A 23630-nucleotide genomic window follows, 5' to 3' on the forward strand; every position below is an offset into this window, starting at 1 on the left:
CCTTCTGCACTTCACATAAGGCTACCAAATAGCCAATCACAGTTCTTATTTGGCATCCCTGAAGAACTTTTTCATGCTTGCATGGCTCACCATCACTTATTACATCTAAGCATAGCTCATGAGCATAAAAGGTTGGGCATCCCTGCAATAGACAATAGCTGTAGATGAATGAGGATTTGTTATTTATTGTACCATAAACAGTATGGGCATTGTTAGTGTGTATGCAGAATCTCCCATCACTACAAAATGGGAGTTTACTACATATATATGATCTGCCAACTATGATGTTCCTGATATACTTAAAGGACATGTAAAGCCTACATTTGCCTACAATGTATATCAGTTGGGCATGTCTCCCCCACCCAAACTGCATCATTTGTACTGCAGATATCCCCCCCCGCTTGCCAGCACCATCACATTTTCCTAAAGCAAATAGCAGCTTTCACCCGGTGGCCATTTTTCTCTGATACATAATCATATACATTTAAATCTGCAAACAACATACAAACACACACAGACCCTTATTCAGAAAAGAAAAACATTGAAGCAGAATGGCTAGAGCTGAATTTCTATGGGAACTAGTAATGCCATCTTTTCACTGGCTGCTAGACTGGGGGGCGTGTTTAGTAATCTGAGCTGAGTACAACTGGGCATGCCCACAAGCCAACAGCCAAAGATAATTCCTGAGGGAGGGGGCCGAGTGGGTTACAGGAGGAGAAGGAAATCTAAGTGATTAAGGGGATGCTGCAGCCTTACTATTAACCTCTGGACAACCAGAGTGGCAGGTATTGAAAGATTTCAAAGATGCTGTTGACTGATTACATTTTTGTGTGTGGGGTTTACATGTCCTTTAAGCAAAACAGACTGGTCATAAATACAGTTTATAGCTCTACAAAGAACTTCTCAGTCAATGTAAAGAATATGGCAGCTCTCATCTATATGTATAACTGCAAATATGTGGTGAAGCAATAGTGTGTGTATGCAGTGAACTATTTACCATTGATCATAATATACTAATACAGATAAATAAAATATAATATGAAAATGTTTTCAACCTTAATTTGTAAAGGCAATTAACAATTAACTTTTTCGTACTTTGCGACAATTTGCGCAACAATTTGTGGCCCTAAAAATACCAGAATTTTACAGTCGGTAACACAAAATCATCACACAAGTTTCTAAATGTTTGAGATGGTTTAAATTGCAAATTTTACACATCTTTATAGATATGCTACAGTGTTGACTGTTATCGTGGGAAATTGATACCCAAAACTGCAGCAGCTTACATTCTGTACAATTAGAATCAGAGAATTTATTGCTGCAGCAAAACCCTTGTGGAACCAGAGCTTATTAATCACTGCCACATACTAATAGCACTAACTGCATTATATATCAATGTATTGAATCCTTAATTAAAGAAACTAAACCACACATATGTATATGAGTATAGCAAGCCACAAGAGATTAAAATCTCTAATCCAAATATGATATAAAGCAAATCAAAAGCCAGATATTGATTTATTGTATAAATATAGGTAGTAGGCCTTTTACCAGCTTTTTATTTTACCTGAATATTTTTATTAACCTGAGCCAATAAATGTTGATATTTTTGAAATATATTTCCATTGCCTTTACACTTTGTTTCACCATTTAGCCATAAACATAATTTTACTGTCAAATAAGGAGTCTATCAGGCAATAGAAAAAATTTGGGCTTTTGGGCATCTCTTTTACTATTTTGCATGCATCCAGCACATGAGACTGTACTTAATTTTGCTTGTCTTCACATAAAAAAGAAAAGGCATCAGTATGAAGATCAATATTTTGCTGTTATTTAGCTACTCAGTATTGAGTGGCCATACATGGGGCAATACAATCTGCTAATGCTAACTGGCCCATGTTTGGGGCCTCAGACAGGCCTACCAGACTGATATTTGGCTGAAAATTTGCCAGGTGTCGATCTGGTAGGTTTAAAATCCTGTCAGGATGAAGAGTGCATTGGCTTGATGATGCGGCCCTCATCCTGACAGCCTACATCCTGACAATGTGATTCAGTCATTTGGCCCTCGGGATTAATCCGATATTGCCCACTTCAAGTGGACATGGAAAGGGAAAGATCCGCTCATTTGGCCACCGTGCTAAAAAAGCAGGTATGGCCACCTTTGCTTTAGTGTAAGCTCAAGAACTTATTATAATATAATATGAAGAACCTCTTATAATATGTTAATTCTGTGATTAAAACATCTACGTTATATTGCTTTAATCTGTTTTCTTATTGTCCACCAGAAAAAAAATATTCTAACTTACCATACCTCGACACCAGCAGCCTGCAAGCATCTATGGAAATGTGGGGTTGAAAATCAAGCCTTTTACAAGTAAGTTAGTACAGTATTTTATATTAAGGTTAATATTGGTAAAATTGATACCTTTAAAGGAGAAAGGAAAGGTAAAAATGTTTACCATCCCCCAGTGATTGTAATCACTTACCTTTTACCCTGGTGCTCCTGTTAGGAGAAAAACTGCACCAGCCCGGAGTAACTGCGAGGGAGTGATCATCTTACGTCTATCTTAGTTCTTCTGAATCTCAGGGGCCGGCACATGCACAATAGGGTGAAAATGCAGACTTTCTTGTTAAAGTTCAGCTTTTTAATTCTACTGTGCAAACGTCGCAAAGACAGAAAAAGGAAGAGAATTGCTCTCTGGCAGCTAACCCGGGCTGGTGGGGTTTTCTCCTAACAAGAGCACCAGCCCGGGGTAAAAGGTAAGCAATTACAATTACTGGGGGGTGCCTAACATTTGGCACCCCCCCCAGTGATTTTTAACTTTCTCCTTTAAAAGCAGGTTCGCCTAATAATAGAAAACCTAATTTTAAGCAACTTTGCAATATACATTCATTGCAAATTTGTAATGGTAATGTAAGTTATTTTCATATATAATTGCTACTAAAAACAGATTGACAGACCTGCCTTGCTGGAGTAGACTGGCTTTTGAAACACTGTGTAAAAAATCATAACCAGGAGTTCAGCAAATGCTGCTTTCCATAGCAGTTAAATTTACAAATTACTTTTAAAGCACAGCATTTTATTTTAATACATTTATATTGGAAAGATGCTTAGAATTATGTTTTATTAGGCAAAAAAATATTTTTGTGGTTGATATGTCAATTAAATGTAACTGCTGCTTGGTTCTAGGTTTATAGGACTGGGACAAACTTAGCCCTGGAATAATGCTGAATACAGGTTTTATCTTTAGTAGATAGAAATAAAGGAAAGAAGTCAAACCTTACCCTTTCATGTATTATACCTACTGAACCTCCTCACCAGTTTCCATGCAAGAATAGTACAGGTATCATTTGTAAAAATAGCAAGGATATATGCTTATTCTATAGCATCCCTCAAGGAGATACTTGTATGATTGAGAATATAAGAGGATTATTGCCTTATTTTGTGCTATTATCTCTTCTTTGCCAGTTGATTTTGTTCATCACCCCCCTATAATACAGGCATTTAGTTGTGTCAGCGGGAAAGTATTATATACTTTGCAGCCTTATAACAAAATGAAGGTAGGCTTCTGGAATCCTGATTATTTTTTATAACTTAGTGCTTTTATCTTGGAGAGTAGTTATTGATCTGCTCAGATGTTCACATCCCTCAAGGTCAGCTATCTTGTCTATCTTGCGTCATAAAGCTTATGGCCAGCTAAAAGGTATACTGTTTCTTGGATGTTGCCCCCTGGGAAGTGGTAAATTAGAAATCTGAAATGTATATTGGTAACTGCTTTAGCAAGGCCACAGTTCAATGTGCAATGAAATTGTTTTCATTCTTAGACTTTGGGCTTCAAAGACAGTAGTGGCCTCTTCCTTACTTGTGTTTATAAATACACAGTTCTTATTTATTGATATCTTGTTATATCCCAAGCACCCTGCAAATGTGAATGCCAATTCTACACTAGATCAGCCACAATAGAAGGGCCTTTGTGGAAATACGGTTATTTTAAACATTTATTTACCATCAAACCATTAAGGTTTTTTTTTTTGCTGAATATTGAAAATATATCATGCTTTTATACTGTTGTGGTGTCTAAGATGTCTTACATTGAAAAATGAGCAAAACATAAATTGTACATAAAGTTTGGTTTCTGCACCTGTTATTAAGCTCTGAGAATCCATTTTGTCAATTTCTTGTAACTTGCACACAAGATAACATCTTCATTTCTTATAAGCTATAGTTAAACCACTGAGCTAGTGAAGCCTCTTGTTTTGTATTCACTTAGGTATGCAAAATCAAGTCAAGTAAAGACAGTAACAAGCAGCAATATCTTCTTTAAAGGAAGCCGATTTCGATATTGGTGAGTGTATCTGTGCATGTATTTTTGTGAAAATCGAATCTGCAACAGAAAGCTTTATAGTTAACTAACAAAGAAATATTCATTCTTTTTCCAAACCGTGCCTTCCTTAGATAAAGGATAAACTGATATTGTAAAGGATAAGCCTTTATCCTAAAAGCCCCTAAAAAGACATTCTAACTCTGATTGGGACTAAATTCCTGTTTGGCCCAATCTATGATGGCAAAATCAAAAACGTAAAAGTAAAAAAATAATTTATTAACACAAAAGCAAGACAAGCCTATTAAAATCAAGCCCTAGACCATAAAAACAAAATGCAGCAATAAAGGAGGTCCCATCCATGTAGGTACAACCCTAATATAAAGATAGATCAAATATTAAACAATTAAAGAGTAAACATGTACTAGCCCCACAGAATGCAGTTAATGTCTCAAAATAGCTTCCTTAAAGATTCCGTTCAGATGTTCTTAGTGTGTATATATTAAGGTCCCAAAGCCACAAACATATGATTATACAGGAGCTCAAATCCACACCAGTAACTGTTGTTATAAATTGGTTGGCTCAGTTCAAAGTTTTAAATTGTTGTAGTAAATCCAGGTGCGGCATACAGCCAGATGCAATGTATATTCACAAAGTAATTAGGCACCAGTGTATATTGTACTGTATAATGCTCGATACTTATCTTCTGCCACACGGTTTGCACTAATTGTACTATTTGCTCAATATGCGCAAACTCTTAATCCTGGTGAAAAGCTGCAATAAGGGGGACTTTGCATCTATAACTCACAATGCAGAGGGCCTTCTATACAGCCCCTAAAATAACATATCTTTCTCCCTGCACTCAGTCTCATGTAGATTCTGTATCACAAGTAGCTCTCTGCTACTTTCTAGTCTAGTGTGAAGCTCCACCCCCTTTTCTTTGCTGAGCTCTCCTTCTCTCTTTGTCTGTGAAGATGGTCTAAGACAGTGATCCGCAACCAGTGGCTCGTGAGCAACATGTTGCTCCCCAACCCCTTGGATGTTGCTCCCAATGGCCTTTAAAGCAGATGCACATTTTTGAATTCCTGGCTTGGAGGCAAGTTTTGGTTGCATAAAAACCCAGTATAATGCCAAACAGAATCTTCTGTAGGCTGCCAGTCCACATAAGGGCTATTGAATAGCCTATTATTGCTCTTAGGAACCTTTTTCATAATTGTGTTGCTCCCCAACACTTTTTCCATTTGAATGTGGCTCATGGGTATAAAAGGTTGGGGATCTCTGGTCTAAGAGGTGTCTACTGTGCATGCTTGCTGCTCTGCTCAATTGTAAATTAATCAGGTATGCGTAGTAGGCACCTCTTTGACCATCTCAACAGTAAGAGAGGGGAAAGCTCAGCAAAAAAAGGGGCGGAACTTAACACTAGGCAAGGAAATAGCTGAGAGAGCTGCAGTTGAGCTGCTTGCAATACAGTCACTGATGCTTAGATATTTGGGTCCTATTAACTTTTCCCAAATGATAATGGATTATTATTGTTGCTTTATTGTTTTATAACTTTGTGAGGCCCACTTACTAATTTCCCTGCTCGAGGGAAAAAAGAACAGCAAAAAATGCCAAACCGCACATGACTTTTTTTTCCTGAAATCTTCTTTGAGAACTTGTTTATTGACCGCTCTCACACAAGCAAGAATCACCTTGCTCCATCCATTTTCAATTAGGCTAACGATCTCCAATGTTTTAATAAACTGGGAAAATAAGTAAATGAAGTTGCTTCACACAATTCCCATTGACTTCTTAAAAACATATTAGGGCTGATTCACTAAAGTGCGTTACAACGTGCGCTATTTATAGCGTTTACGCTAAAAATTTTATCGCGTCGAAATTTTCGCCATTTAACGCACGATTCACTATAAGCATACTTGCGCTAATTTACGCGCAATATTGCATGTGGCATTTAGCGCATGCGCGCTAATTAACACCTATTATTATGTGGGCTAATAGTCGCCGCGTATAAATAGTAGCCACAAATAAATAGTGCATATAAATAGTAGCATATAAATAGTAGCCACATATAAATAGTAGCTGCATATAAATAGTAGCATATAAATAGTAGCCACATATAAATAGTAGCCGCATATAAATAGTAGCATATAAATAGTAGCCACATATAAATAGTGCATATAAATAGTAGCCACATATAAATAGTGCATATAAATAGTAGCCACATATAAATAGTAGCCGCATATAAATAGTAGCTACATATAAATAGTAGCCACATATAAATAGTAGCCGCATATAAATAGTAGCCGCATATAAATAGTAGCCACATATAAATAGTGCATATAATATGCGGCTACTATATATATGCTACTATTTATATGCGGCAAACTGGAGGCTACATCACTCTAGGGCCAACACAGACTTGAATAAATAACACTGCAAAGTCCATATTTTATTGCCAAAAGCTCATTAACTGTACTTTTCTATAATTACCGCCTGCCTCAAGTAGGTGTTAATTTTCGCATAGTCTAATGCGATATTTAGCGCGCCTAAGTGTTTGTGAATCATGCGTTAGTATTCTTTTCTGCGCGCTAATTAACGCATGCGTTAACATTACCGCATGTGGTTGCGCTAATTGGCGCGTCTTTTTTAACGCAAAAAAGCGTGCGATAAAAATTAACGCACTTTAGTGAATCAACCCTATTATCTTCTTGCAACTTCAGTTTTTTTCCTTTTATAAATTCCAACTAAAGGAGGTTTTTTAATATATGTGTGTGTATTTTCACATTCACATTTTTTGCTGCATCTTTTCTCGAAAAACATGAAATCTGCCCCTTAAAATAGGCAAAATCACTGATTTATATGGGTTTACTGCTTACGGGCAGATTTGCTTACTGTTGATAGATAAGCCCCACTGAATCATGATTTGTAGAACAAACAATCTAAAAGTAGGAGACAGAAGAGCAGGCACGTGAATTCATTGCTCAAGGCCACAACTCTTTGGTACAGGAATCAAACCTACTGCATTTCCTTCTGCATGGACTTGTATTCATTTTGCCACATATTATACCATTTTTTACATATTTACTTTTTTCTCTAATAATTAGACAGTTCCTTGGCAATACAGTGTTTACTTTTTGTTAATATTTAGATACTTTATAGCATCTTTAGGGCATGGGACTCGGATTATGAAAAAAAGCCATAGCTAAAAGAAAAAACAGATCCCAAGAATTCCACATAATAAATCCTATTCTAAACTGATCATTTACCCTTTTGATCAATCTGCCACTTGCTTTATTGATACAGTGTGAGAATATTTAATCAGTGTCTTATGTCTTTCTTTTATACAGTGGAAAAGTCGCAAAAGAAGTAGTAGAGGCAAGTTCAAAAATCCAGAGGGACCCCCCAGAAGTGCATAGGTAATTTACTATGAACCATAACTGGAGTATTGGGTTGCTTGGTCTTTACACAAATTTTGGCTTTTATGAAGCTATTGTTTCAGCTATAAGCTGTTAAATTAATGACTATATTTTTTCTTATTTATTAGGATTTATAACACATGCTACATGGCTGATTAATACTCATTTCAGATGCAGGAAACAGCTTACTGAGTCTCGTGCAGCAACATTTTCTGCAACTTTATATTCCGTTTTATAGGGGACAGGGAGAAAAAGCTGCAGGAGATATTCAGAAGTTTTGTTTTTAATCTAGTTGTAGGTTGTGAATGTGAATAGGTTTTATCAGTAGTGTAACAATGCCACACTGTGCTCCCCTGCAAAAAAAAATCTGTGGACACACCTACCTGGTCCTTCTTCCACCTCGCCACCTTTGTCCCCTGCTCCCCTGCCACTGGTGCTGGGTTGGGGGACATCTGAGTAGCTGGAGAGGGGGTCTTCTTACAGCTGTAGAGGAAGCAGACCAAGCGATTCGGACCCCCAGGCCCCCCTGCGATCGTGGGGTTTGCTTCCTCTATAGTTCTGCCACTGGGTTTTATCACATACTATGCTGTATTTCGATAAATGTGTAGTGTGCAAAACAGACTGATTGCATTTGATTAATGTAGCACTATGTGATTGCCATTTCTGACACCATTTTGTCGGTAGGTCACTCATACCACACAGCCGCAGCTCCTACTCCTTAAACAAACAGCTTATAATCAACATGGAACCTCTGCAACCTCTAATACCATCTCCAAATGAGGAGGAGGAAGAGGAAGAAGAAGAGAATCAAATAGATGAAGGTAAATTTGTACAATCACTTACAATATATTAAATATTGTTGTCATTCGTGCTTCTGCGTAAAATATATAAACAGCCATTGGCAACTTGCCAATGAACTCAACAGACTTCCTTTGAATGAAATCACAATATTCACTTGAACTACATTTTAAATTTGTCTGTAAGATGATTTGCACAACCAGAAAAGTTGAAAAGCCCTAATCTGGCTAAGTAGACTCCATGTGCACTTCCATGACTGTGTTAAGGCACAAGATCCCAATTTTATGTAGTAACAGGGAATGCCATTCTTCCTTCCAGCTCAGCGCAACTTTTTCAAGGCTCCCATGAACAGTAAGTGGCAAAAACTGTGCTGAGCAAACAGCTACTGCCCTCTGGCTGTCAGCATAGATTTAAAATTCCTGAAGGACAGAGAGTAACAGGCAGAGTGGTATCTCACCGGAAACACCACCCACATATGCAAATAAACTGAATTAGCCTGATATCACCCACCCGTAGGTGGGGATACCGGGACAAGATCCGCTCACTTGGCGACCTCGTGGACCTTTTCTCAGAGTGGTCCTCTGAGCCTATTATGTGGTGTCCATACTTTTCTATTTTTTGTAGTTACTGAGATATTAGCAGTTTTAGACTTCTAAACAGTGCTGAACAGTGACCCTTACTGTCTATGTGCTTTCTGTGCACTTTCTGGATTCACTTAACTCTCGGGTTGCTGACTCTCAGTAGAGAAAAAGCTTGCTATTAGCAGTTTAAAAATGAAGTATCTCAGAAACTGGTAAAAATAGAAAATGAATGTAAATTGCCAACAAGCTCAGAGGAGCACTCTGAGTTTGCCTCAGTTTGTTAAGTTGCATTTAGATCCCCTGTAATGTTATTTTTTTTATGTTTTACAAACTCCCAATGATTTAGTACTTCTTTAAGATGAGAGTTACTTTAATGTAAACTTTTAGTATAGTGCTAGGCAGTGCTATTTCAAAACAGTTTTGTAATTAAGCTTCATGTTTTTGTAGTTCTTTGTATTTTAAATGTTGTTATTTGTCAGGGTTGGAATTTAAACTGTTATAATAATGATAATTGTTGTTGTTATTAAGCATTTACCAGTACACACCACCAAGATATTCCTCAGCATGGTGCCAATCATACAGAATACATACAAATACTGACAAACACAACAGATAATAAAAGGCCCTGATAATTAGAGCTTACAGTCTATACATTGTATTTCTATTATGGCTTAATTACATTACAAATCCTTGCAGCAGAAAATAAGTCACAATAGATGATTAGGAGAAGGTCTAAACAGAAAGATAATCAATTAAAATAATAACAATAAAACCAAAGCCTTACAGTAAATCTGTTTTTTGGTTGCTGGGGTCAGTGACCCTGACAGCCAGTTTTTCAACTGCTGACTGCAAACAGGTAGAACAGGAGGGCCAATTATTCATAAACAAAGCAAAAAATGACTACATACTTAACTCTTTCTTGGAACAGGTCTATAAATACCATCTATAATGTCCCAAAAGCTGATTTACATGTAATGATCTCTTATAAATTTCCCTTTTACTGTTTTGCTCATATTCAAAGGATACACACAAGCCAGTGTGTTAAAAGGTGGTCATACATGCATCTTTTTTATTGTGTTAGTGTTTAATGGTGTGTATATACAGTGGTGTGAAAAAATATTTGCCCCCTTCCTGATTTCTTATTCTTTTGCATGTTTGTCACACTTAAATGTTTCTGCTCATCAAAAACCGTTAACTATTAGTCAAAGATAACATAATTGAACACAAAATGCAGTTTTTAAATGAAGGTTTACGTTATTAAGGGAGAAAAAAAACTCCAAATCTACATGGCCCTGTGTGAAAAAGTGATTGCCCCCCTTGTTAAAAAATAACTTAACTGTGGTTTATCAATTTCAATTTTCAATTTCAATATCAATTTCTGTAGTCACCCCCAGGCCTGATTACTGCCACACCTGTTTCAATCAAGAAATCACTTAAATAGGAGCTACCTGACACAGAGAAGTAGACCAAAAGCACCTCAAAAGCTAGACATCATGCCAAGATCCAAAGAAATTCAGGAACAAATGAGAACAAAAGTAATTGAGATCTATCAGTCTGGTAAAGGTTATAAAGCCATTTCTAAAGCTTTGGGACTCCAGCGAACCACAGTGAGAGCCATTATCCACAAATGGCAAAAACATGGAACAGTGGTGAACCTTCCCAGGAGTGGCCGGCCGACCAAGATTACCCCATGAGCGCAGAGACAACTCATCCGAGAGGCCACAAAAGACCCCAAGACAACATCTAAAGAACTGAGGCCTCACTTGCCTCAATTAAGGTCAGTGTTCACGACTCCACCATAAGAAAGAGACTGGGCAAAAACGGCCTGCATGGCAGATTTCCAAGGCGCAAACCACTTTTAAGCAAAAAGAACATTATGGCTCGTCTCAATTTTGCTAAAAAACATCTCAATGATTGCCAAGACTTTTGAGAAAATACCTTGTGGACCGACGAGACAAAAGTTGAACTTTTTGGAAGGTGCGTGTCCCGTTACATCTGGCGTAAAAGTAACACAGCATTTCAGAAAAAGAACATCATACCAACAGTAAAATATGGTGGTGGTAGTGTGATGGTCTGGGGTTGTTTTGCTGCTTCAGGACCTGGAAGGCTTGCTGTGATAGATGGAACCATGAATTCTACTGTCTACCAAAAAATCCTGAAGGAGAATGTCCGGCCATCTGTTCGTCAACTCAAGCTGAAGCGATCTTGGGTGCTGCAGCAGGACAATGACCCAAAACACACCAGCAAATCCACCTCTGAATGGCTGAAGAAAAACAAAATGAAGACTTTGGAGTGGCCTAGTCAAAGTCCTGACCTGAATCCTATTGAGTTGTTGTGGCATGACCTTAAAAAGGCGGTTCATGTTAGAAAACCCTCAAATAAAGCTGAATTACAACAATTCTGCAAAGATGAGTGGGCCAAAATTCCTCCAGAGCGCTGTAAAAGACTCGTTGCAAGTTATCGCAAATGCTTGATTGCAGTTATTGCTGCTAAGGGTGGCCCAACCAGTTATTAGGTTCAGGGGGCAATTACTTTTTCACACAGGGCCATGTAGGTTTGGATTTTTTTTCTCCCTAAATAATAAAAACCCTCATTTAAAAACTGCATTTTGTGTTTACTTGTGTTATCTTTGACTAATAGTTAAATGTGTTTGATGATCAGAAACATTTTGTGTGACAAACATGCAAAAGAATAAGAAATCAGGAAGGGGGCAAATAGTTTTTCACACCACTGTATATAGAGAGAGACAAAGAGACAAACAGACAGACTATTTAGGTACAACCAGGTATCATTAAACATGAATAATATACATTTTCCTAGAAGCTGCATTTATAATGTGTTTTCTTTTTAAATGCATTTAATTTAATATTTATGTGGTAGAAGAAATAATACCTTACTGATCCCCCTTAAACTAACATTATTAATAAGAATAAAACAGAACACTTAGGGGCTGATTTACTAACCCACGAATCCGACCCGAATTGGAAAAGTTCCGACTTGAAAACGAACATTTTGCGACTTTTTCGTATTTTTTGCGATTTTTTCGGCGTCTTTACGAATTTTTCGTTACCAATACGATTTTTGCGTAAAAACGCAAGTTTTTCGTAGCCATTACGAAAGTTGCGTAAAATCTGGCGATTTTTCGTAGCGTTAAAACTTGCGCAAAAAGTTGCGCTTTTTTCGTAGCGTTAAAACTTACGCGAAACTTCGCACCTTTTAAGTTTTAACGCTACGAAAAAGGCGCAACTTTTCACGTAAGTTTTAATGCTACGGAAAAATCGGGCGATTTTACGCAACTTTCGTAATGGCTACGAAAAACTCGCGTTTTTACGCAAAAATCGTATTGGTAACGAAAAATTCGTAAAGACGCCGAAAAAATCGCAAAACATACGAAAAAATCGCAAAATACCGATCATTACGAAAAAAACGCAATCGGACTCATTTCGACCCGTTCGTGGGTTAGTAAATGTGCCCCTTAGGGACGGATTGATCAAAATGTGAGATTAGAGCTCACCACGGAAAATTTCACCCACTCACTATTCATTCCTATGGGATCTGTATTTCTTAACTGGTAAACTCTAACTTTCACCCATCAATAAATATGACTAAAAAATCCCTTAGGAATGAATAGAAAGTGGGTGAAATTTTCTGTGGTGAGCTCTAATCTCACATTTTGATCAACCTGCCCCTTAAGGAACTTTTTAAATATTTAACAAGGGATTCTGAGAAAAATGAATGTGAACAAGCACAGAGACCTGTGTCTGACATGTTGACTCTTCCTCTGAGACCCCACAGAAAGCCTGCAGCTGACCAAAGAAGTTCCACCCCCAGCTTAGAAAATATATGTGTGAGTTTAGGCTTTTTTATATATCATATATTACTCTCTGCCCTCCCTTTGCCTCTAAGTGCAGCATTGCTGTAAAGCTTTTTGTTTTATTCCTCTTTCCTGAATACTGGTTGTGTGGGTCCTGACCCTATTTATACATCTTTGCATCCTGCTTGCAACATACCCTTACCTTGGCCTTCTCTTGCTTGTGTGGCCTGCTGTGCAGCTTGAATGGGAATGTTATGCTGCACATTTTAGGCTTGTAAAAGCATGAATCCAATGCATATGAGTTCTTTACAGTATGTATTTTAATTACAAGCTGATGAATATTTGCTTGTAGAAGTGACTTGGCAGACCTATATACAGTCAAAACAACAATCTTAAAGAAATCAACATATCTTGGAAGGATCAGGCACTGATGGATACGGATACTCTTTATCAAAAATGAAAGTGAATGAGAGTAGCACTGGAAAAATTGATTTAAGTATGAAAACATCACAGCAACTTTTCTACATGCAGATTTCCTGGTTCACATGGGCTTGTCTGCATTAAAGTTATGTTTTCTTTAATCTCACTAAAAAGAGTAAAAAAAATCCTTAGCGAAACAGAGCACCAATAAAGGGGTGATTGATTTATTGCTCCTTTTTAAAGGCAGAGCTCTGTCTATTGATTGACTGATGTAACCGAGCATGTATGTGTGCCCTTGGTTGGTGTGTATGCACAGTGAATTTTATGACCCCAGGGGGAGGCCCTTAGTATTTTAAATAGCAGTTTTCTATTTAGTAGTACCCAGTGGCACATACTACTAAAGAAGTACATTTTTATGAAAATGGTTTATTTAGATGAAGCAGGGTTTTACATATGAGCTGCTGTATGCAATATATTTTTGTAGAGACTGTTCATAGGTATTGTTTCTCTTTAACATCTGGTCCAATAGGGTTTTCCTGACAAGGGATCTTTATTAGTGACATAGCTACTACAGAGTTCAAAACCCACCCCGGTCCCCTTCCCTCCCGCCTGTTCGTCTATAGGTCCGGGCCAACCCGTAACCTGCTTCCAGTACTGTAACATTACTGATCTTTATGTAAGTCTGCTACAAATCATTGTAACATTAATTAAACCCAATAGAATTGTTTTGCCACCAATATGGATTCATGCAGCTTTTGTGGGATCAAGTACATGGTACTGTTTTATCATTACAGAAAAAAGGAAATCAGTTTTAAAATTAGAATTATTTGCTTAAATGGACTCTATGGGAGATGGCCTTCCTTTAATTCAGAGCATGTTGGATGTTGGGTTTCTGCATAAGGGATCCCATTCCTGTACAACAAAGCTTACAGTACAAAACCTAGGTGTACATATTAGATAAATACTAGTCAAGCGGGTTTAGGCCGACATCCACGCAAGATTTGCAGGCAGGTTTGGGGCAAATTCTTCCTTCCGCCCTCTCCAACCTTACTGTGCCCCACTTCTGCCTCTGGCAGCCTCTGTTTATAGGCACACACCTATTCTGCAACGACCCCTTCATGACGTAGAAGATGGGGGTGAGTGCCAGTCTATAATAAAGGCGGGTTGCTGGGTCAGGTTGGGTAAGGGTTGGGCAAGGGTGGGTTAGATTTGGGTGCAGGTTGACTTTTGTGCAACACTAATTCCTACCCACTTAAAGGAACAGTAACACCAAAAAATTAAAGTGTTTTAAAGTAATTAAAATATAATTTACTGTTACCATGCACTGGTAAAACTGGTGTGTTTGCTCCAGGAACACTACTATAGTTTATATAAATAAGCTAATGTGTAGCCACGGGGGCAGCCATTGAAGCTGGAAAAAAGGAGAAAAGCCACAAGTTATATAGCAGATAACAGATTAGACACCATTGTATTCTACAGGGTTTATCTGTTATCTGCTTTGTAACCTGTGCCTTTTCTCCTTTTGAATGGCTGCCCCCATGGCTACACTGCAGGATTTTTATATAAACTCTAGTAGTGGTTCTGAAGCAAACACACAACTTTTACCAGTGCAGGGCAGCAGTACATTATATTTTAATTTCTTTAATCCATTTTAATTTTTTGGTGTTACTGTTCCTTTAAGTATTGTGTCACATAATATGTTTCCAAACTGTTTTTATTGTTTTTCCAACATATTTAAGTCACAAACACAAGTGACCACACATAAAACAAATCGTTTCACAGTTTGCATATAAGGGAATAGCAAAATTTCTGGTTCCTTCAGAGGTCTTGCATATAAACACATGACTTACATCTAGAACTAGAATGTTGAGTTGCACTCCTTTTAAAACTAGGAGGGGTTCGCTCTTTAACCTTATCTAGCGGTTTGAACCTCATCATTGGCTGATATAGCTCTGCTTTAAGAGCATTCGATATCTGAAAATTGGTAACCCAAATTGGGATCCCAGGTGGATTAAATTCATCGTAAACACAGAAATTGACCAAGTGGGATTCTATATTGTTGAGGTGGTTATAGTATATTGCTTAACTTAATGGCGTTATGGCACTTGCTCTTTTAACCCAAAGGTCTCAGTTCTCTATTTATAAAGGTCAGCCATTTGTTTCTCACTGACTCCAGATACCATATAACAGGAAACCTACCTATTTGTACAGTGTTTCTTCTGTTCTTAAAAGGCGTCCTATCAATATTGCACACACCAAGTGTTGGATTATGGTTGAGGAGCAACAGCAAAGAGAAATATAGACTGGGAGGATAGCATTAGATAATGTGGGACATGAACACAAAATGGATGAGGATTCCTATTAGCCAAGCAGATACAGCTGCCTGCAGTGATTTTCTGGCAAAGTCTCCTTTTGAATCTTTTTTTAAAGCATTTCTTATGGATAAATGCTATTTTTAGCTATTTTCTCATTTTCATTGCTGTTAACCAATACAAATACATTGATTTCTCTCACTGTCTTATTCTGATATCTATAATTAGAGGTGATTCAGTGTGAAAGGATGCAGGATATGGTTCTAAAGCTCAGAATTATGAGAGTGGTTATTATTAGCATTCAGTTTATCCTCCGCATGAAATCCCTGGCTTTGTTTATATGACCTTCCCATTGTGTTGCTGTAAATGAACAAAAGCATTTGTAACTGGAAATACAGGCGTTTATAGTGCGGTGTGAGATAGTGCTTGGGACTGACTTGGAGATCGGAGAGAGAGCACAATGAAGTGTTTGGTGAAAATCAAGACAACTAAAAGTGTTTATTTCCGCATGGTCAACTACTCCAACCAGATGGTGTTTGTGCGGCTGCTAAAGCTTGGATCTAGGCTCACAGCCAGGAGTGAGGGTAACGTCTCTGTGCTGTTGTGTTTGTGGGGTGTCACAGGCATAGGGGGGAAAGTTACACAGTAATATTGATCCAAACTTTCATTCCACCAACAGTGACCAATGAAATTCATTTTATGAGAATTCAGGATCTATCTCCTGGTGGAATATACATAGCATTATATTTGGGGCTGTCTGGTGAGACAATGAATATTTACTAACAGCCTCTGTATAACAAGCGACAAAAACTGGCAGTATCAGTGAGCTTGGAGAGGAAATCCACACATTTTCTGCAGTAAAACATTTTGTTCCTTGAACTTTCGGCAGCTACAATTCTTTAGCTGAGGATTAGCAAAGCTATTCTTTGCACTAACGTAATGACATTCTAATTCTCAAAATGCTCCTGGCAAAATCCATACCATTACACTTAGCAGAGTTGCTTTTTCCATTTTTTTCCAACAAATCCAGTGGGCATTATATATCAGATGTGCATGTAAGGGACTGTAAGATGAGTAAAGTGTTATTAGTATCTTTGCAGTATCTCTTTAAGTCTAAAGCTGGCCATACTGACCAACATTATAGGTTACTTGAAAGCAGTTCTAATGTGTAGCGCTGGCTCCATCTGAAAGCTCAGACTCAGGCACAATGCACTGAGATGGCGCCTACACACCAATATTACAGCTAAAAGAAATACATTTGTTGGTTCAAGAATAAGATGTTAAATGGCAGAGTGAATTATTTGCTATGTAAACAGTGTAATTTAGAAATAAAAAGTATACCATAAAAATCATGAAAGTATCCCTTTAATGGGTTAAATGAACTACAAATAAAAATTCTGTTAGCACTTGTGACCCCACAAGATTAAACAACACTGTGTCCTTTTAACGTTTCCCATAAAGCAAAATAACAAATGGCGAATCATTATGGTACAGGTATAGAATCTGTTATTGAGGAGCCTGTTATCAAGACAGCTCTGAATTACGGGAAGGCCATCTCCCATAGACTCCATTTTAATCAAATAATTCAAATTATCTCTGTAATAATAAAACAGTACCTTGTACTTGATCCCAGCTAAGATATAATTAATCCTTATTGGGGGCAGAACAGCCCTATTGGGTTTATGTCATGTTTAAATGATTTTTCAATAATCTTAAAGTATGGAGATCCAAATTAAGGAAAGACCCCTTATCCAGAAAACCCCAGGTCCCAATCATTTTGGATAACAGGCCCTATACATGTATTAAAATCAAGATTAGATATCTATATATCAAGATTAGATATCTATATACTAGGTATCTTTATTCTCTTCCAGTATAGTAAGCAGACATCACAACTATGTACAACAGCACAGCAGGAAAATAGCATGGCAGCCATACTGAACTGTAAATGTAAAACAAGATTTCATTTGCACCTGCTAAGGTTAATGTGCCAGAGGTACAGTAGCAGTCAGGATGCAGTTTGTTCATGATGTTCTCTCTGTGGTTTGGTTTAGATCCCCAGGCCTTCCTAAGTTATATCCCATTTTTTTGCTCTACTTTAGTAAATTTGCTTTGATGTCTTCACACCACATCTGTGTATGTGCATATGTGTATGATCCTAACATTATTCATCCCATGAGTGACACTCATTAGAACAACTGGGTATAAAATGCTGGAGACTTCACCATTGCACTGTGCATGTAAAAAATGACTAGGCTGAAAGAATAAAGCAATTACATTGACAAAATAATTATTCAGTCCATTGTGCTAAGAGACTGTCATTGAGAGCATCCTGTAATTACTGTGGGTCAATGGGTCTTTAGCTGTACTCTTCCCTTCATGGCAGGCAATTATTTTTTTAAGCAATTATCTTGCTTATTTCATGGATTGCGGACTTTGACCCTTTACCTCAGTAACTCTTCTGCCGCTCCGCGCATCTGTGCCCCATGATCTGACAGTCTTTGATCTCTCCATTTATACTAGAGTGTAATAATTAAATCAAGTGTTTATAATGGAGACAAGCACACAATCATTTTAAGGTATTTCAACTTTTTTATCACACAAATTAAAAAGTAAGTGAATAATAAAATACTAAATAACTTAAATGACTATAAAACATTTCTTGTTTTTGTTCTAGCAGGAGATTTATGTAAATCATGGGCAGGCACAATAAAGGTCCATGGGGCAGTGGGTGCTGACCATTGGCAGCATGGGATATTGTTTCTACTGAGCATTGGTTTGCACCAGAACCACACAGCCCACCATGCTTTTTGTACTGTGATGTGGGGTAAATGGTTTGCAGTCTGACAAAAGGAAATAAACCCATCAGTATCTTTTGTTTATTTATTTTTTTATTCACTTCTGTATAATGTACTCTGTGCCTTGGGTCCCATACAAGATAACTGCTATTATCTGGAAAACGTTGGACCTGAGATATTCAACCTAATGGGGCCATTCTGCATTATTACTCCTAATGCTTACCAAAAACATATAAAAATGTAAAAGAAGATAGATTAATGCAAGCTTAGTTATCACAAATATATATGAAATTCATTATTAAATTAAGTCTGTACTTAAAGGTACAGACAAACCAGTATAGTAGGTCATGAGCACCATGCCTACAAGGAATGACAATCTTATAGGAAAACTATACCTTTAGAATAAATATCTAACCAAACAGTTTCTATAATATGAAGTGACCTATTAAGGAATCTTACCAAACTGGAATATATATATATCAGTAAGTATTGCCCTTTTACAACCTTTCCCTTGATCCATATAGTGAAAGACCCAAGGAGAGAGTATTGAGCAGGCACGGGAACCAGAACCGTGTGGCAGGGAGAAGGGGAAAGAGTCAGCGTAGTCAGAGTTCAGGCCGGGGTTAACAACAATCAGACAGCGCGGTACCAAATAGAATCCAGAAGAGTAGTCAATTACAGGCAAAGGTCGGTTCAGGCAGCAGTACAGGGTAGGTCAAGAACAGGCAAGGGTCAAAACAGATCAGAATCATATAAAGAATGCACCCAGGAACTATCAGGAGGTAGACCTATGTTGGGCAATGATTATGCTGCTTTAAATTCTCAAATTTCACGCCACAGTGACAGCATACGCAGCGCAATGCAGAAGAAGGCAAGTGCGCATGCGCGTGACTCAATTGAGAAGGTGCATGCACAGACGTGCGCGCGTCAAAAAGGCAGCGGACGCACGCGAGCGCATAGCAGAACCGGAGGGCGTGCGTCCCCGCATGTGAAGCAGCGGGCGTCCTGCTGGCCCCCTAGACCACCAGGTATAGTTACAAGGACATGTAAACCCCACTCACAGAAATTTAATCAGTGAACAGCTTCTTTGAAATCTTTCAATACCTGCCACTCTGGTTGTCCAGAGGTTAATAGTAAGGCTGTAACATCTCCTTAATCACTTAGATTTCCTTCTCCTCCTGTAACCCACCCAGCCCCACCCCTTGGGAAATTGCTTTGACTTCTGGCTTGTGGGCATGCTCAGTTGTTCTAAGCTCAGATTACTAAACACGCCCCCCAGTCTAGCAGCCAGAGAAGCGATGGCATTGCTGGTTCCCATAGAAACTCAGCTCTAGCTGTCTGCTTCAGTTTTTTTCTCCTAACTTTCTCTCCTGAGCTCAGTTCAAACAAAGCACAACTTTTATCACAGAGTTCTGCCTGTGTGAGCCTGTATTATTGATGAAATGTATGCTGAATAAGGGTCTGTGTGTGTAGGCTGTTTGCAGATTTAAATGTATTTGATTATGTATCAGAGGAAAAAGCTGCTATTTGCTTTAGGAAAATGTGATGGTGCTGGCAAGCGGAGGGGATATATGCAGTACAAATAATGCCATTTGGGTGGGGGAGACATGCCCAACTGATATACATTGTAGGCAAATGTAGGCTTTACATGTCCTTTAAAGAGTGAAACAAGATGCTCTGCTCACCACTCTCTATTCAGTTTTATGTTTTTTTTTAAAGTGTATATGTTGAGGGGGATTATTATTTTCACCAATAATAAATACACCCATAGAAGTAAACTGTGGCAAGCTCATGAGTAATTTTTCAATAAACATGCCCCATTGTAGGAGCTGTATTAGGAAGTACAATGTAATTTTTTATTGCTGTAATAAAGAAGAAATGTTTGATGCAATAGGTGACTGAAGGGAAAGGCATTGCTGTATTTTGGAGCTTTCTGGATAATGGGCTTCCAGAGAATAGATTCCATTCTTGTACTATGATTAGTGAAAAAAACGAAAGAATACAAGAAAGTGCTCTGAGAGTTTAACATCACTCCAATCTCTGACTCTAACACCTTTTTATTTTACTCTAACGTTTGCTTTATAAAATATTTTCGGTATGTTTATCTATAATATTTGTTACTAACAATGTGTTGTCTCTCTGTATCCTGTAGGTATCCTGCTTTTACAGCAAAGTGAGGCTAGTTCTGCCCCAGTGTTGGGCAATTCCCCTGCCAGAGGCTTAGAGACTACAGCAGATGTGACACATGATGAGGAAGAGAGTATCAGAGAGGAGCCCCTAACTATCTCAGAGCAGGTGTATAACCCAAGCGCCAGCTTGTTACCCACCCCAGTAGATGAAGGCATTGATATGCTCTTCAACAGCCCCCTCAGGGCAGAGAGGGAGAAGGACGATACTGATTCCTTTGAGGATTTAGAGGCAGATGAACATGCATTTCTGATTGCAGAAGAAGAAGAGATGAAAGAGGCCAGGAAAGCGCTAAGCTGGAGCTACAATTTCATTATGGGAAACATGCAGCTCAACGCCTTTCTGAAGAGCTTCTCCAAGCTTCTGCTGGCAGCCATTGGCTTGCTTATGGTGGTCCTCCCTCTCCTCCTCATTCTGCTGGAATCCGACATTGATGTTTCTTTCCTACGTGAAATCCGCCTGACGCCAGAATTTGAGCAGTTCCACCATGAATACTACTGTCCTTTTAGGAAGTGGGTAGCCTGCAAATTAAGTGCAGCGCTAAACCTGTTTGGCAGCACCTAAATCGGTCCACGTACTGACTGAGGATTATATTCAAATTGAAACCCTCCAGTGGAGTCGCTATTTGTACTTTCCCTGGCTCCACGGTACCAAAAAGTGTGTGCAATGTACATTTTTTTAAGTTAACTGCTTTTTTACTGTATAGTGGGCAGTTCTGTATATATTTTTTTAGCTGCAAATATTAAGAAATGGAGGCGCAACATGATGACAGTTTTGAAGATGTACAGGAGGCATGTCAGATGTAAGGTCCTCAGCCTCCTGATAGGTCAAATGTAGGACCCTAAGTTTGGCATCCATGAAAAGATAACTTTGAATATAAACCTCAGTGCAAAGTTCCCTTAAGTATAATGGCACATAGGGAGATTTGCTGCCCCAGTCATGTCCTGCTTCTAGGGAGGGGGACAATACACTGCCAGTTTCCCCCTCCAATCAGAGTGCATGGGAAACTTGCCTTGCCCTGCTTAGTAAAAGGTGCATATTACTCCAAAGAATATGTGGATCTGACAGTGCTTGTTGCTAAGCAGGATTATGGTGTTTCCCATTCTCTTTGGCTGGGTGGGAGATTGGCAGCACTTTGTCACCCTCCCTTGCAGCAGGAAATCCCTAGGGGGTGAGAAATTGCTGCCAGTCTCCCCATGTGCCATTACCCAAACTCCTTCCTTCCAGAGAGGCCTGTGACACAATGCAAACCATAAAAATGTTGATGCAGGCCTTTGTGCAGTTGAGGGGTTACCCAATGCCTATACAAGCAACAGTTTTGCTGTTTTTATTTTTTTCTTATATTTTTATGTGTTCAAATATTTTGGTAAATTTGTAGCAAATAAATATGTCTTCTTAACTTATTTACTTGTACAGACTGAAAAGATTCTTGCACAAAGAGCACGTTTGGGTTTTTTTTCTTCCATTTTCACCAACATTTTCCTTTGTTTTTTAAATAACTAAAACTAAAAATTACATGAGGGAAGGCAGCTGAGGATTTCTAACATTTAAATGGTGTTTTAAACCATTATTATTGTTTATTATTTTTCCCTGTGTTTATAATTAGGCTTTTAGCATGTTGTGTGGGTTATGAGGTATACTACAGGCATATATATTTATTTATTTATTTATTAAGAACTGACAAAGTTGTTATGTCTAGGCCTCAAAAGGACACCCCCCCTTGTGCACTCAGTATGGCTGCCAGCACTGACTCGTGAATACTGTTCAGGCCTGGCTGTAAGATGCCATAGACAGTCACTATTTAGTGGCCTGTGGGGTGGGCTGTTTGGGCCTATGTGTACTGGAAATGCCAGGGCCTCTTTTCATTCCCAGTCTGGGCCTGGTGGTTGCTGTTTGTATTGTGGGGCGGGTAAAGGTGTCCTCCTTACTTATAGGTGAGTTTATTTGTGGTTAAGCCATTTTGTTGAAGGTTGCCCATCCCCATGGAAAAGAAGTGTAAATGTGATCCAGTAAAGGAAGCTACTGTTCAGCTCAGTGTGGAGTGCAGAATGAATACAAATAGCGAGGCAGGAATGCAAACTCCAGCAAACGTAGGCTGTAAGTGCATACAGTATTTACATTCGGCTGCAATTTCTTCTGCTATGATAATGGTTGTTTCAGGAAATATTATTAAAATATGCAAAATGATACACTTCTTCTTCTTCTCATGTTAGTGCTGATGGCAGAATGTGTTTGTAGCCCAGTCAGCTTTTTTTCTTATTCACAATATGTTTTATTTTTCTGCCTGTCACCTCATCTTACCTTTATGCTATCCCTCTAATGGCTTGGAAATCTCCTCACAGAGATAAAATAGAAGGGACTTTCTTAAAAATGAATCCTTTCCAGGAGCATTCTGGGAGAGTAAAGAATGGATTTGTAGCACTGCAGCAGGTGCTTTTCTAATACAGAGACCTTCAAGGCTCAAATGGATTTATGGCCCCTTTTCCAGCTCCTCCTTGGTCTGACGTCGTTTCAATAGAATTTTGGTTGGCCAGTGTGATACAGTTAGTATATTGCCCTGGAAGCATGGGGGAGCATTGATCTTTGTGACAACCAGAACACAATGTTTAGGAGCAGTGTCTAGGAGCAAAATGGATAATATCTTATATTTGTAAATAAAGAAAACATCCACTTAGTACAAAATCTGTGCTAAAATCCCCCATCATCATATTTGTACTTTTGCTAATCATAATGATCAGTGGAATGCTTACATGTAGGGATTTCCAGTCAGTGCTCATTTTTATACACCTACAATTCCCAGAATGCCCATGGCTGGCCCATATAGTTAAGAATTCGCTGAAACCTCCTGGCTAATATTTAGTGCTGCTGGTTTTGGCATGTAACACTTTTATTTAGTATTTTGTGGAGGCCTCAAATATGAACAGTTAAACGTCTATGTAGTGAGCTGATTCTGTGCGTCACACCTATGCCCATCATGGGTTC

General features: G+C 38.4%; 1 protein-coding gene across 1 annotated transcript in view; it reads left to right on the forward strand.

The window, feature by feature from the left end:
* frmd3 (FERM domain containing 3) overlaps positions 1-22051 on the forward strand; it is a 113611-nt gene extending 91560 nt beyond the window's left edge. The window contains 5 exon segments of the mRNA NM_001079042.1: positions 2286-2374; positions 4272-4346; positions 7670-7738; positions 8423-8559; positions 20614-22051. Coding sequence (NP_001072510.1) covers positions 2286-2374; positions 4272-4346; positions 7670-7738; positions 8423-8559; positions 20614-21212 — 969 coding nt within the window. The 3' untranslated portion in view covers positions 21213-22051.
* The last annotated feature ends 1579 nt before the right edge of the window (positions 22052-23630 follow it).

This window comes from Xenopus tropicalis, chromosome 1, assembly GCF_000004195.4.
Source record: "Xenopus tropicalis strain Nigerian chromosome 1, UCB_Xtro_10.0, whole genome shotgun sequence".
Taxonomy (NCBI): Eukaryota; Metazoa; Chordata; class Amphibia; order Anura; family Pipidae; genus Xenopus; species Xenopus tropicalis.